The 14,359-nt window shown below is 58.2% G+C and overlaps 1 protein-coding gene across 3 annotated transcripts in view; it reads right to left on the minus strand.

Moving 5' to 3' along the window:
- Positions 1–408: 408 nt before the first annotated feature.
- The window catches only part of FAM207A (family with sequence similarity 207 member A), a 29,825-nt gene continuing 15,874 nt past the window's right edge, over positions 409–14,359 (minus strand). For 2 of the 3 annotated variants that reach the window (XM_029215365.1, XM_029215367.1), the window contains 4 exons: positions 13,946–14,014; positions 7,327–7,462; positions 2,426–2,494; positions 409–1,397 (listed from right to left, as the gene is read on the minus strand). In XM_029215365.1, the coding sequence (XP_029071198.1) occupies positions 1,274–1,397; positions 2,426–2,494; positions 7,327–7,462; positions 13,946–14,014 (398 nt within the window). In that variant the 3' untranslated portion in view covers positions 409–1,273. The remainder of the gene's footprint in view (positions 1,398–2,425; positions 2,495–7,326; positions 7,463–13,945; positions 14,015–14,359) is intronic. The other variant, XM_029215366.1, reaches the window with a different exon arrangement.

Here is a 14,359-nt window from a genome sequence, read left to right on the forward strand (position 1 = left end):
GGGGGCCCCAGAGCGACCCTGACCCTCTACCCAGGACACCACCACCCACATCCTCCCTCTCCCAGGGCCCTGCTGCCCCCAGCCTCAAGTCCCCTCTCCCAGCTGCTCCCATCCTGCCCCCCAGCCTCCGGGCAAGCAGCTGGCACCCCCTGCTGCGTGTGTACCAATGTCGCCTCTTCCCTGGGGACCCCGCCCCACCCGCTTCCCCAGAGGGTGGTGCTCGACCCTCCCGCGCAGCCCCTGGCTTCCTGAGCCTGGCACCTGCTGCTCCGGCCGCCGGAAGACACCCCTGGTCCGGACACTCTGCCTCCCCCGCGGCCCCTCAGGGGGCTCCTCCTCCAGCCCCCCACTCCCTCCCACGGGCCCGGCCCAGAGCCCCTCCAAGGCCCTGCCGGGCGGGAGCCACAGCCCAGGCCCACAAGCCCTGCGAGCCTTCTTCTGCTGTGTGCATTTAAAATGCACACAAAAACCATGGAACCGTTTGTCATTTAATTTTATTACCAGATAGTCCAAGTTCATTCTGCAAAGATTAAAACCACAGACAGGGCTGTGAACGTGGAAGTCCCTCCAGCTCCGAGACCACAGCCAGCAGGCTCCCAGGCTGGCGAGGTCTCTCCCACCCGCCCGCCTGCTTTCACCACCCACCTGCGCCTGCCTGATGTCGGGGAGGGCGGCGTCCCCACACGCTTGCAACTTCTCAGGCCACTTTCCGGGGCGAGGCCCGAGTCAGCCGCGGTGGACGGTGGCGCCAGTCTGGCACCGCGCCCCCGTCCTCCCTCCCCCCATTCCCCCCCAGCACAGCGGAGGGGAAGCTCCTGGCGTCCGGGCAGAGGTCGGGGGCCCTGACCGAGGGCATCTGGAGAAGCGGGCAGAGCCACGCCCATCCATGGTCAGCCTGGAGCCACTGGAGCACCAGGAAGCTAGAAGGTTTTTCTCTTAAAATAATACACAACGTGCAGTCACTGTTGACAAACTCAGACAAAACAGAAAAGCGTGAAGAATGCCCGCCGAGTGGCCGCACCACCTCCTGGGTGGCCGGCACCGAGCTCCATGGACATCCTGGATTCTTCCAGCACCTTTTTTATTGCAATAATAAATGGGTGGTCACAACACTACCACGTCAACTGCTTGTCTCACTTCGGTAGACCCGCCTGTGCCGAGGACAGCAGCCCCGTCGCTTAGGGTCTGGTGGAGCAGGGCGACAATGGCAGAGTTGGCCCCCTGGGCACCTCCTCGTGGGCGTCCCCGGAGCTCAGGCATGCCCCGCGCTGCGTCAGGACTGCCCACTGCCCTCCAGCCGCATCTGCTGGGCCAGCTGCCGCCCGATGGCCTGCAGGGGGCTGGCTCTGTAGGCCGGGCTGGCCAGCAGCTCCCGAAACCGCGTCCTTTCCTCCTCACTGAAAGAATGGAGAGCAGAGGTCAGCAAACCCCATGCCCGCAGTGGGGGGCTGGGGATGAGCCGTCAGCACCCCCAGGACCAGCCTCGGCTCGGCCAGCCCGCAGGGACACCGGCAAAGGGTGGTCCAGGACCAGGATGAGGGGTGGGGAGTGAGGAAGGCTGTGCGCTGTGAAGTTCTGCTTGGAGCGTCTGGGGGGTGGGGCGGGCCGAGGGGGGTCTGAGGGCCGACAGGGGCTTTGGGCAGGACGGGAGTGGCTGCCCGGGGGTCTCCTCGTGGTCACAAAGGCCCCTCATCCCCGACTGTGACGGGGAGCGGCTATCAAAGGCAGCAGGTGGCAGGCGCCCTGCACACACGAGGCCTCGCGTAAGCGGCGCCTCCAGCAGGCACCGGGCACAGGGGCTCCGGGCCCCACGCGGCCATGGTGATGGGGTGCTGCAGTGGGCCCGCCCCTCCGCAGCAGAGTCTACTGCGGGGCTGCCACTCTGCGCCTGTCCCTACAGCCAGCCGGCCCCCGTCTGGAGCTGCACGGGCCCACAGCCCAGCATGGCCACGGGGGCCTGGCCAGAATCGCAGGGCAGCAGCTCCAGCACAAGCCCACACGAGCCCGTCGCGGCACCACGGTGGGGACGGCCCTGGCCTTGGGCGGGCAAGATGGCGTGGAGGGCCCAGCCGTGCTCTGCCCCCACGGGTATGTGACCGAGGGCAAGGTCAAACCACACTGGGCCCCAGCTTTCTTTGCTGCTAACGGGGAGACTTTGGACTCCACTGGATGACTGACTGCCCGGCCACATGTCCACACACGCAAGATGCCTAGGATCTGGGCCCCGAGAGCGGCCCCCCGAGAGCCAGCAGCTGCTCCCCTCACTGCCCTGGGGGAAGGGGCTTCCTGGCCCCTGGAGTCAGGCTGGGCCCAGAGCTGGCCCTGGCTGAGCTGTCCCCAGCACCCGAGGGACCGGGGTTAGGGGACGCGGCCCGACGCCTGACAGTCCCGGGGGTGGGCCGTGCAGAGGCGGGGCCATACTCACAGGAGCTGGAACCTCTGTGCTGCGCTCATCCGGCTCAGCTGGGCTGCCCGGGGCCTGATGGCCGCTCTGCTGGGGACACAGAGAAGATAGTCAGGAGAGCACGCGCCCACCTGGAACCTCCGCCAGAGCACCTGACTCAGGCCACGGTCCATGGTGCACACAGAGCTCTCCTCCCATGCGAGCCTGGGGGCACGTGCGGCCTCACGGCGCCACACGGCAGGAGGGACCCAGCAGGGGCAGGAGGGACCCAGCAGGGGCGGGAGGGCCCAGAAAACCAGGAAATCCTGGGTCGACACCTAAATTTAGCCTCCAGACCGGGAGCCCTCATCGTGTATTCAAGTTTCTTCGTAAGTTATGAATGAAAGGCGTTTCTTGTCTCCGCTCCCCGGGTCCCAGCCGCTCTGGGGGCGCTCCGTCCCACTCCAGGCCAGCCTCGGTCCCAGGACACTGCGGCCCTGTTCGTCCGATCACTGACACCCTCTGTGTCCACCCGGAAGCAGTCCCCCGCCGACCACCCAGAGCTCCCGGGAAGCCCCACCCTTGCCGAACCGGTGGGCCCGGGCTCCCTTCCCCCAGCCAGCACCCCCAGGAGTCAGCCACGCGCTGGGGCATCAGAAGGCCTTGGGCCTCCACCCCCGTCTAGCACAAGGTAAAAAGGCTCCCCACAGCCGAGGGCACCAAGGTGTGAACACACACCCAGGAGTCCCCTCGGGGCCCAGGGTCCAGGTGCGGCCAAGCACAGTGCACTGGGGGCACGGTTGGGGGGCAAGGAAGGGCAGGACCCTCGCCCGAGCCTCAGGGCACGTCCAGGGCCTGTCAGGCCATTCACAGGGGGAGGCAGGACCCTCCCCAGTGGTGTTTTCCACTGTGGACAGACGCAGGCGGGGTGGATTCCCCGAGGCCGCAGGCTTGAAAGGAACTGACCCCCAGCACTCACCCCAGCGGCCCGGGCAAGGGCTTTCACACCCGACGCTGGCCCCGGTCCTGCCCGCCCGCTCTGAAGTCCCCCTGGGGAGGGCCCCAGCTCACTTACGGCGGCCAGGCCTGGCTCTGGCCGCACGGCCGAGTTGGGTGGACAGGGGTAGAGACCTTCCTGCCAGGACCAACTGCAGCTCGGAGCACACTGCCCGCCGTCCAAGTATCCACAGAGGTGCCTGGGCTGGAAGAGGACCCCAGCCCTGGCTGCCCTGGGAGGAACCTCAGGGAAGCTGCTCCACCTCGAAGCCTGTTTCCCCAACTGTAAGACAGGCCAGTGCGTTCCTGACAGGCTCTCTTCGGCCGGCACTGAGCGCCCAGGTGGCTCCCAGCTTTGAGGCTCTTGTGCCACTCCCTGCCCCTCCCCCTCTGACGTGAATGTGCCCATGTATCACACCCAGCCCAAGGGGACGGGGGCCTAAAACCAAGCACCAGCGGACGAACCCCGGAGGTCCCAGGGGCCGAGTGAGCCCTGCTGACGTCACGTCCAGGCTCCATGCGTGAGGCCCTCCACCTTCGTCCGCTACGACCTTCGGGCCGCGGAGGACCGACGTCTTGGGGAGTCTAATCTTCCCTGATGAGCGCGGCCCATTGGCAGCGGCACTGCCCACTCACTGGCTCTGGCCTCAGGGGCCCCGCGGGCTCTCCAGGGGGCCTTGGTGCCCCGTCAGTGCTGGGCAGCGCCCACCCGGAGTGTGGGGAACACCTGGACCCCCTGGGCCCACTCAGAGCCTCGGGCTCTCCCCCCACCACCCTGCAGGGCCACCCAGGTTTGGGACAGGCTGGGAGCAGCCCAGGGCCTCAGTCAGGGTGTCCCACATGGCAACTGGGGACGGAGGCCTTGCACTCGGGATCTGGGTTCCCAGGCACAAGGCTGCCCCCCAACACATTCCACCCAACTCGGATGCCTGGCGGCACGTCCTGAAGTCACCTGTCAGCTGGGCCATTCGTGTAACCTGCTGCTTGTAACAGGCACCCCTGGCGTGAGCTGCCCTGAAGGGCACCGCCTTCTCTCAGCTCCAGGAAACCCTGCCCTTGTGAAGACACAGAAGAGGCCAGACACTTTGTGCAGCGAACATCCCAGGGCTGGGTCAGCTCTAGGAGCCGGAAGACTGAGGGTTCATGACACGGGGACCCCAGCCTTGTGAATGGGGCTGGCGGCTCCCAGCCAGGGCTGGGTCTGCTCTAGGAGCTGAAAGACTGAGGGTTGATGACACGGGGACCCCAACCTTGTGAATGGGGCTGGGGGCTCCCAGCCAGGCGTCACTTGGCCAGAAGGCCACAGGAATGGAGTGAAGGGACCACAGGCAAACCATGCCGGCCTGCTCGCCCATGCCCCCAGGGGTGGAGACTGGTGGGGGTCCCTGCACGTCCTGGGCAAGACCTCTGTGCTGCCCCCACAGGGAGGGAAGACTGGAACACTCCCGGGCCCTCCCACGGTCTCCTCCCCTGGCTGATTTTAAATCTGTACTCCTTCTCCGTAATAAACTGTAACTGAGTGTAATGGCCTTTGTGAGAATCATCAAACCTAAGAGTGATCTTGGGGACCCCAGACTTGTGGTCGGCATGAGAAGTGAGGATGGACTCACAGGCTGTTCCCCGAATTTCACACACCTGGGTCAGGACACACACATATGTCCCTGCTGTCAGCTGAGAGGGCCTAGAAGCAAGCACACCACAGCTGCGGTCGGCACGGCCTCGAGCACCTTGTGCCAGAGAGGGAGGAAAGTGCTCGGAAACAAAACACAACAGCCTCCACGGATGGGTGTGTCGGGGGAACAGCAGAGCCAACCGAAGGAGCTGCCAAGGACCAGAGCTGGAGCCGGTTCAGCAACAGAACAAAGTCATATTGGATCATGGCCCGAAGTATAAAATAAATACCCACGGGTCCAAACGGACGTAAATATGTGATTGATAAGGAAACGGGGGAAGAGGGAATCTGCTCTGCGGGAGAGTCCACGTGGTTCTGCAGACACTCCGTCCTCGGGGAGGGAAGGGGAGCGTCCCGCCTCCTTGGGTGCGGGGTGTGCACGGTGACCTCCTTCCAGAGGACAGTGGGGAAGGGGGGAGCAGATGCACAGCGGAGAGAACTGACAGACACACCTGCACCAGGTGACCAAGGTCAGCGTCCACGGTGCAGGTTACGTGACAGCACGCACCCCGGAGGGGACGTGATGAGACAGGCCCTTCCCCTCTGTGGTCTTCACTGAGGGACATCCTGAAAAATGCCTGACTGGTCCTCCAAACTGTCAAGGTCATTAAAGACAAGAAGGTTGGGACTTCCCATGTGGCACAGTGGTTAAGAATCCGCCTGCCAATGCAGGGGACACGGGTTCGAGCCCTGCTGTGGGAAGATCCCACATGCCGCGGAGCAACTAAGCCAGTGCACCACAACTACTGAGCCCACGTGCTGCAACTACTGAAGCCCATATGCCTAGAGCCCGTGCTCCACAACAAGAGAAGCCACTGCAATAAGAAGCCCGTGCACCGCAACTAGAGAATACCCGCACAGCAAGACCCAACACAGCCATAAATAAATAAATAAATAAATTTATTTATTTATTTAAAAAAAAAAAAAAGACAAGAAGGTCTGAGAGACTGTCACAGCCCAGAGGAGCTCTGAGGGGACACAATGACTACATGCCATGTGGGGTCCTGGATGCGGTCCTGGGACAGCAGAAGGACACCAAGGAAAACTGAGGAACTGTGAATAAACTGTGAGCTTTTAGTCAATTATTATTTTAAGCTTATTATTTATAAATCAGTGTTGGTTCCTTAATTGTGACAAATGCACACGCTGATGTAAGACGTCACAGAGAGGAAGCCGCATGCAAGTTGCACTGGGACTGTCGGTATTATCTCCGTCATTTTTCTATTTACATTCAAACACTGTCCTAAAATAATGTTTACTTAAACGAACAGCTCCCCAGTGCCAAGAGGCTCTAGACAGGGAAACGGTGACCCCGGTCGACCAGAGGCTGGGTCTGGGAGAGCAGCTGGGCCCCCGCAGCCCCACGCGGTCCTCCTCAGGCTGCTGGCCGCGGTGTTTACACAGCTCTCTCCCCTCGGGGAGCCCCGAGCACATTTTTCAGATGAGAAAACTAAAAGCAGGGAGAGAGAGGATGCTTGACCGGGTCACATTTTTGTTCAAGAACCAGGAATGGAATGTGCATTTTGGGTTCTGGTTCTGTCGCCAAATCTCAGCTCTGGTGGCCACTCCTTGTCTGGACCTGATGTTCTGGGCACTTCCATCCTGGAACCGGCCTGGACCGACCATCTGGCTCTGCAGCCAAGGGGCCCTGGGCGTGTCCCCTGCCAACCCCGGATCCTTCCTCCTCAGAGGGGAATTCGGTAGGAGAAAGAATTATTTCAAAAAGGCAAAATGAGAGACAACACAGTAAACGATGGCGGTCCAGCAACTGTGACAGAACAGAAAGGCCCTCCAACTGCTGCCCGTTTGTCCTAAAGCTGAGGTCGTGGTCACACCTGCGCTGGCGCCTCCCAGCCAGGCCAGGCGGCCTCACCCTTGCTCGGAAACGGCAGCCCGGGCACAGCAGCGGGACGTGCTCTCCTAAAGCACACAGGACTCAGGGAGGCAGGAAGGGCCCCAGGAGGACGGCAGGTCCTGGGAGGGAGGCAGCAAAGGCAGCAGCTGCGGCTGCCGGGAGACAAGCAGGAGAGCACGGAGCCCGGCGGCGGCCCGGCTGAGCGGCTCTGGCCACGCGGCGGGAGAGCAACAGTGCTGCCCACGTGCCGCCGGGCTCCCGCCCCTGAGGAGGCCCCAGGGCCCCTGGCTCACGGCTGGGCCTGGGACAAGGGTGTCCAAGTCAAGATGGGCCTCTCCGGGGTCAGTGCCCAGCCCAGCCACCCACCTGCTCGTCCTCCCGCCCTGGACAAGGCGGCGGCCCCGTGGCCAGGACACTCACCGCTGGCCACCCATCTGCAGCTCCAGCAGCTCGGGCAGGGCGTCCCGCAGGGGCTGCAGGTCCCCTACCACCACCGTGGCCCTGCGCCTCTGCTCCGCCTTGCGCTCCTGCTCCGCCAGCCTTGTGGCTTCGATCTCTGAGGAAGGGGGATAAGGCGTCAGCGAGAGGGGACCCAGGAGGACAAGCGCCCGGCCGCCGCCCTCAGCGACAGAGGGTCCCGACTCCCAGCCCACAGAGCCCGAGCTCGGCCCGGACCCCGGGGGCGGGCTGGCTGCCAGCGGTCTGCTGCCCTTAATCCCGGAGGTGGCTGTCGAATTACAGGCTGATGAGGGGACGGGCTCAGGCAGGGAGCGGCCCCTGGGAAGGCCGGCCGGCCGGCTGCGGGGAGCGGGGCAGGCGGAGGGAGGGGCCGCACAGGCAGAGCAGCCGGCCCCTCCCGCTCTGCTTCCCTTGTGCCTCCTAGGGACACACCCAGGAGGGAAAAAGAGGTCCCCACGGGAGACGTCAGCAGGCAGGAGGGTCCCCAACAAGGCAACAGGGTGCGAGTGGCCAGGTCCAAAGCAAGAGGAAACATGCACCGCGGGGTCTCAAGGGGGCTCCTGCACTGGTTGGGGGGGGCCTGGGAAGAGGGGTACGGGCACTGGGACAGACCCTGGGGAGGGGGCGGCGCGGCCCGGGGGTCCAGGGTGCCTAGCAGAGGGCAGGGCACGGATGAGCCACCGGGGTGAGGCTGTGCCGGCCGGCAGGGCCTGGACGGGGACGTGGCCTCAGGATCTGACTTTCATTTTAAAATATATGTATTTCAAAATTGCTAATAAAACACATACTCAAATGCATTATTTCCACAGTGTGGCTCGTGGAAAACACCTGCTCACTAGCTTGTGTGCAGACCTTGCTCCAGGGAAACTGCCTGAATCTGTGACAATTGATTTGTTGATTGTTCTGCATTAGATTCCTTAAAAAAAAAAAAAAAAAGGCTCTGCTACTAAAAAGCTTGGAAATGAGGATCTGATGTGATAGATTTGGGACAATCAGACTGGAGCCTGAGAGGCTCTCCTGCCTCCCAACTGCACGAGGTTTATTGGGCTATAAATAACCAGGCTGCAGACTGAATCACATCTAAAAAGGGAACTGAGAGCACCTTCCTGACAAGCAGCCGACAGACTCACAGCCCAGCCGACAGAGGCCTGGAGATGCCAGCAGAGAAGCGTCAGCCAGCGGCCCAGGTGGCCCGACGCGGGGCGTCTCCCTCCCGAGGGGCTGTGCGTCTGCAACCGGTCCTTCAGGCGCTGTGGCCATCCGGCCACCCCTCGGGGCAGGTGCAGGAGGCGATGGCGGCGGGCACGGCACCCAGAAGGGCGGTGATGACACCAGGCACGGGGCAGGCCAGGAGGACGGGGACCTGGACGGGGGCCCCACGAGTGAGGACAGACTCAGGACAGCCCATCGATTATTAGTACAAAGAACATGCGTGCACTCGGCTTGGCCCCGGTCCACCCAAGCCCCAGGAGGTGTATGAGAAGTGAGGGATGTGTAGCGACCCTTAACAGGCATTTCCAAAAGAGAACACTTTCTGGAAACAAGGTGCGTGGGAGGCCTGGCAGGAGCAGCTCGTCCCCAAGCTCGGAGTCCACCCTCGAAGGCCCGCGCAGCCCAGAGAAGCTCGGAAAGGCCCACCTGGACAAGCCAAGTCAGGGACACACCCACCCCAGTTGCACCCAGACTGGGAGAGTCCAGGGGACCCTTAACTCACCCCAAAGAGCTGAGCTCTGGGGACGAAGACCGCCCGTCCTCCCGGGTCCTCCTGCCCTGGGCCCCAGGCCACCCCTCCATGCCAGGGATGTTAGGATGTATAGGGTGACAATTCAGTACTCTCCGTGCTGACAGGATAAACAATCTACTCAGTACCTCATCAAGCCGGGTGACTCTTCCCAGAGCCCTGGCTCCCAGGAGGGCCGAGGCAGTAGCGGGGGGTCGAGGGGTTCAGGCAGGGGAAGGGACAGGGTGGCTCCCTCCCTGGCTGGCCGGCCCGGCGCCCAAGCTGGGGGACCAGGCAAAGCAGACCCAGCTCACAGGAGGACGGAGGCGAATGCCAGCTAGTCAGAGCCAGAGCCTTTTAGGTTCAAAGCGTGCGGGGTCCACCTAGGACACATCCGAAGCACGTGCAAGGACAGCACAACACAGGACACGTGCCGGGTGGCCACCGCAGTTGCTGCTTCAAAGGGAGAGGCTACAGTCACCACAGAAGTGCCCGAAGAGTCTGACAGAATTCACTGTCCACTCAGGGTAAAGGTTACAGTGAAACCAAGAACAGAAGGAACTTCCTTAATTTGAGAGAGATCATCTACCAGAAATTCCACATCTTGTGTACATCAGGCAGACTCTCTGATGAAGCAGGCCACAGAAGGGATGGCGGACACCCCCGCCAACCTGGCCAGGCGGCTCCGAGCCCAGGGAGGGCGTGAGCGCGGCTCCCACACCGGCCTCAGGTCTGACGCAGCTCCAACTCCAACAGGGCCTGTAACTGAACCTGGGATCTAATTCCAAACCTTATTTTTTAAAAACACTAAATGTGTAAGAATAGCCAAAACATTTTTGAAAAAGAACAAGAAACAAGAGAGCTGGCCTACTGGATATTAGAGCAAATTATGAAACGAGGGAAATTCTGACAAGGAGGCGTCAGGGAGGTGGGAACTCGAAGAGCAGGCTTTGCGACCAGCCATCCTGGGTAAAGGGCGGGGGGCGGTCCCTCCCTCCCGCTACTCCTAAAAATTACCCATGCAAGAACTGAATACTACAAATGAGACAATTTCACTGGCGTGTGGGATGCTGAACGTGGGAAATTTTTATGGGCTGAAACCTGTGTTTCTACGTGCTGCCCAGGAGGGCAGGCCAGATCCCTGAAGGCCCATCCATCCTGGTCATTTTCTCCTTGCTTCCTTGCCCACATTTGCTAACCTGTAAGAAACTGAAGGTAAGTTCCTTACAAACAGGGCCCAAAACAGAGCTCGCATGAGGACCACTAGCTTTATGCACCGTCACGGCCTGGGGTTACTGACCCTGAGCAAAGCTGGCTCACAGGACACTGACCATGGCCCAGTCCTCAGCCCGTGGAGACTGGGACCAATTCTCACCCCTTCTAGCAACACTGCAAAGGTTCCGGCCACTGCAGTAGGATGAGAAGACGACATAAAACAGAGTTTGAAAAGAAAGTGGTAAAACCGTCTCTATTTTAGTAGCATGATCATTTATGCAGAAAATTCTAAGGAATCTCCAGGATAACTACCAGAACTAACACAATTTTAGCAAGGCCAGAGGATGCAAGATTAATAATCATTCATAAGTAATTAATTAATAATATAATAAATAGCAGAAAACCGGAAAATGAAGCTTTTGTGAATTTCATTTATAACAGCTTCAAAAACTGTAAAACAGCAATAAGCTTATCCAAAAACCCCACAAACCTAAGACCTCTGCTCTGAGAACCACGAACACTGACGACAGAAACTAAGCAAAACGTAAATAAAAGGGGAGATACCACGTTCATGGATGAAGACCCAATACTGTTAAAATGGCCATTCTCCTGAACTGACCTATAGACTCAGAGCAATCCCTGTCATTGCTATCATAGGTTGTGCTGGTGGTGGTGACGTTCAAGACATTGACAAGCCTGTGATAAAATTCATATGGAAATGCGATGAACCTGGACCACCCAAAGCAGTCTTGGAACAGAGGACCTGGGACACAGGACTTCCCTTACCTGACGCCAAGACCTGCTTCACAGCTGCACAATTGAGACAGCCTGGTACTGAGAGGCTACTGACTTTTCACAAAGACACAAAACTGACGAGGAAAGAAAAGTCTTTACAACAAATTGTGCTGGAACTGGAAAAAAAAAAAAAAGAAGAACCACCTGAACCAGGACTTCACACCACAAACATTAATTCAAGATGGATTACAAACCTAAACGAAAAAGCCAAAACCGCAAAGTTTTTAGAAGAGTAGGATTTATCCGCCTGACTTGGGACTGGGTCATTTTCTTAAACAAGACGCACCCTGGCGCCGTAAGGAAAAAAGACAGATCAGCCTCCTCAAAATTAAACTTCTGTTCATAAAAAAAAAAAAAACTGTTAAGAAATTAAATAGGCAAGTCCCAGTCTGGGAGAAAATTATTTGCAAAACACACCTGACAAGACTGGTCTCTAGGACGGAGGAACTCCTTGAGCTCAACAATAAAGAGCCCAGCAAGAGCCTCATGAAACAGACCCTGGGCCTCAGAGGGCGCCCCAATGGGCAGCAGCACGTGAAAATGCCCGTTCACCATGACAACGGGCACCTCGCGCTCAGCAGCTAGGACTGCAGGGACAGACGTGCCGGCACAGCCGTGGAGCAACCACAACTCTCCCACGTTGCTGGGGGGGCGTAAACGTGCAACCACAGTAGGGAAACGTCTGGCAGTTGCTTATAAAACTAAACATACACCTGCCCTATGACCCAGCGTTCCATTCCAAGTATTTACCCAAGAGAAATGAAAACATATGTCCACAAAAAGACTTGTAGAGAATGTGCATAGCAGCCTTATTCACAGCAGCTAAAAAGAGAAAACAGACCAGGTGTCCATCCATAGGGAAGTGGACACCAAACGGTACGTCCACATACAGAAACACTTCTCAGCAACAGAAGGGTGCAGACTACGGCTACACGAAGCACGGACGAGCCCAGTGCCAAGCTGAGCAGAAGAACCCAGACACAAAAAGAGCACATCCTACATGACTCCTTTTATACGATGTCTAGAGCAGTAAAACCTAAACTCTGACCTGAAAAAGACCAGATGGTGGCTACCTCGGGGGGAGTCGGGACCGGGAAGGGGCACGGGGCATTTCTGGGTGATGGTGATGGTCTTCACCTTGAAAGGGATTCTGCTTGTACAGGTGTAGGCATTTGTCATAAATCACTGAAGATTTGCATTTCACTGCATGTAAATTTTACCTCAAAATAAAAACTGAAAAGAACCATAAGCAAATACTGAGCTGCAGTGGAATTACTTGGGAGAGTGTGCTGAAGTCTGTAATTTACTTTGGAACACGCAGCTAAGACATGGGTTGGTGTCTGGATAGACAGATGAGCAGACATGTGATAAAGAAGTGAGGTGCTCATTGTAAAACGTGGATGGTGGGCATAAGGACGCCCACTGTAAAATTCTTCCTACTTTTCCATACAAAACTTTTCGTAATGAAATACTAAGTAAAATCAACTTCGGAGGTGTAGCTAAAGCTATATTCAGAGGCTGACATACAGCCTTTCATTCCTAAACAAAACATACAAAAATAAATACGTCACTAAAACAAACCTAAAGAAAACAAGAATGGGGCACTAAAAAAATAGAAACTAACAATTTGGAAAACAGAAGAGGAGAAGCGACAACTAAATACAAGAACTCTTGGCATGGAAGAGACAAAATTAACCAGAAATTAGAGAAGGGGATACAAATAAAGAATGATAAACAGGATATTAAATAATGAGAAGCCAACAACTCTGCTAATAAATGTTGAAATCTGATTAGATTAGATGTTTTTATAGGAAAATGAGTGACCAAGATTAACTCAAGTAGTTAGAAAAAGACCAACCATCATGGAAGAAAACTTAAACGTCTTCAAAAATTTGTAGCCCATGGGTTTCCCTGGTGGCACAGTGGTTGAGAGTCCACCTGCCGATACAGGGGACATGGGTTCGTGCCGCGGTCCGGGAAGATCCCACATACCGCGGAGCGGCTGGGCCCGTGAGCCGTGGCCGCTGAGCCTGCGCGTCCGGAGCCTGTGCTCCACAACGGGAGAGGCCACAACAGTGAGAGGCCTGCGTACCGCAAAAAAAAAAAAAAAAAAAAAAATGCAGATCATGTTCTAACTGTGTGAGAACATAAAGAAAAAACCATTTCAAATTAATTTTAAAAGTCAGCAAAACACTAAAAAGACCTGTAAGAAAAAAATTTCAAAACAATCTTCACAAGAAAATCTTTAGAAAAAATCAGCAGATATTCAGCATCAAGAAATAGAAGTATCTTTCCCAAGCAAAATTAATAAGAAGAAATCCACCCCACAGACAGGTGCTCGGAAAGGAGGGAGCCACCAACCCCCGCAGAGCGGAGGCCCGGGGTCCCCGACCCCCCCAGGTGGGTGAAGAGCCGCCTCTGCTGGGGACCCTGTACTGTCACACGCCCGGAAGAGGGCCTGGAGGGACACACGCAGAACCAGAAAGTGGGAAATTTCGTAGGTATCATAAAACACCCAACCCGCACGCACTCCCTTTGCAATGCTTTCCACAGGAGAAGCAGCTTCCTGCAACGTTCCCGGTGGGGGAGGTCGGGGTTGAGGCAAGGCCTTGCAGACACTTGCACAGGTGACAGGGCCAGCCCCTCCCCCCGCGGGGCTGCCTACTTGTCACATCGCAGGCCCCCTCCTCCAGGGCCCCAGACCACCCAAAGCGGGCTCCGAGCCAGCCCGGGACAAGGCCCCACCAGGGACAGGGCCCCACCAGGGACAAGGCCCCACCAGGGATAAGGCCCCACCAGGGACAGGGCCCCGCCAGGGACAGGGCCCCGCCAGGGACAGGGGGAGCTTACTCTGCAGCCACCTCTCGCGCCTCAGCTTCAGCTTCTCCTTCTTGGGCAAAACAGCCTTGGCCTTGGCACCTGCGGACAGAGAACACAGGGTGAGCAGGACAAAGCCAGGAGCCCAAGGTGTGCACACAGGTGTAGCTATTCAGGATGCCCGGCCATCGCGCCTGGCCCCGGCTGCGGGACACCAGGCCCCCCAGGCAGGGCCGCAGCACACCAGGCAGAGCGACTCCAGGCTGCCCCACTCGCTGGGCCTTAGCTGGTTTCCCCAGAGGTAACGCGGCTTAAGCCCAGGCCACGTTCCACCCGGGTCGCATTCTGTACAGGATCTGACTGTCCCGCAGATTCCCGAGCTGGTACAACACACCCACGGCGTCTAAGGAGAAACAGCGCAGAGATGAGCTCCGTCAGGGCGGCGCT

This window comes from Monodon monoceros, unplaced genomic scaffold, assembly GCF_005190385.1.
Source record: "Monodon monoceros isolate NGI ecotype Baffin Bay Population unplaced genomic scaffold, NGI_Narwhal_1 Super_Scaffold_11, whole genome shotgun sequence".
Taxonomy (NCBI): domain Eukaryota; kingdom Metazoa; phylum Chordata; class Mammalia; order Artiodactyla; family Monodontidae; genus Monodon; species Monodon monoceros.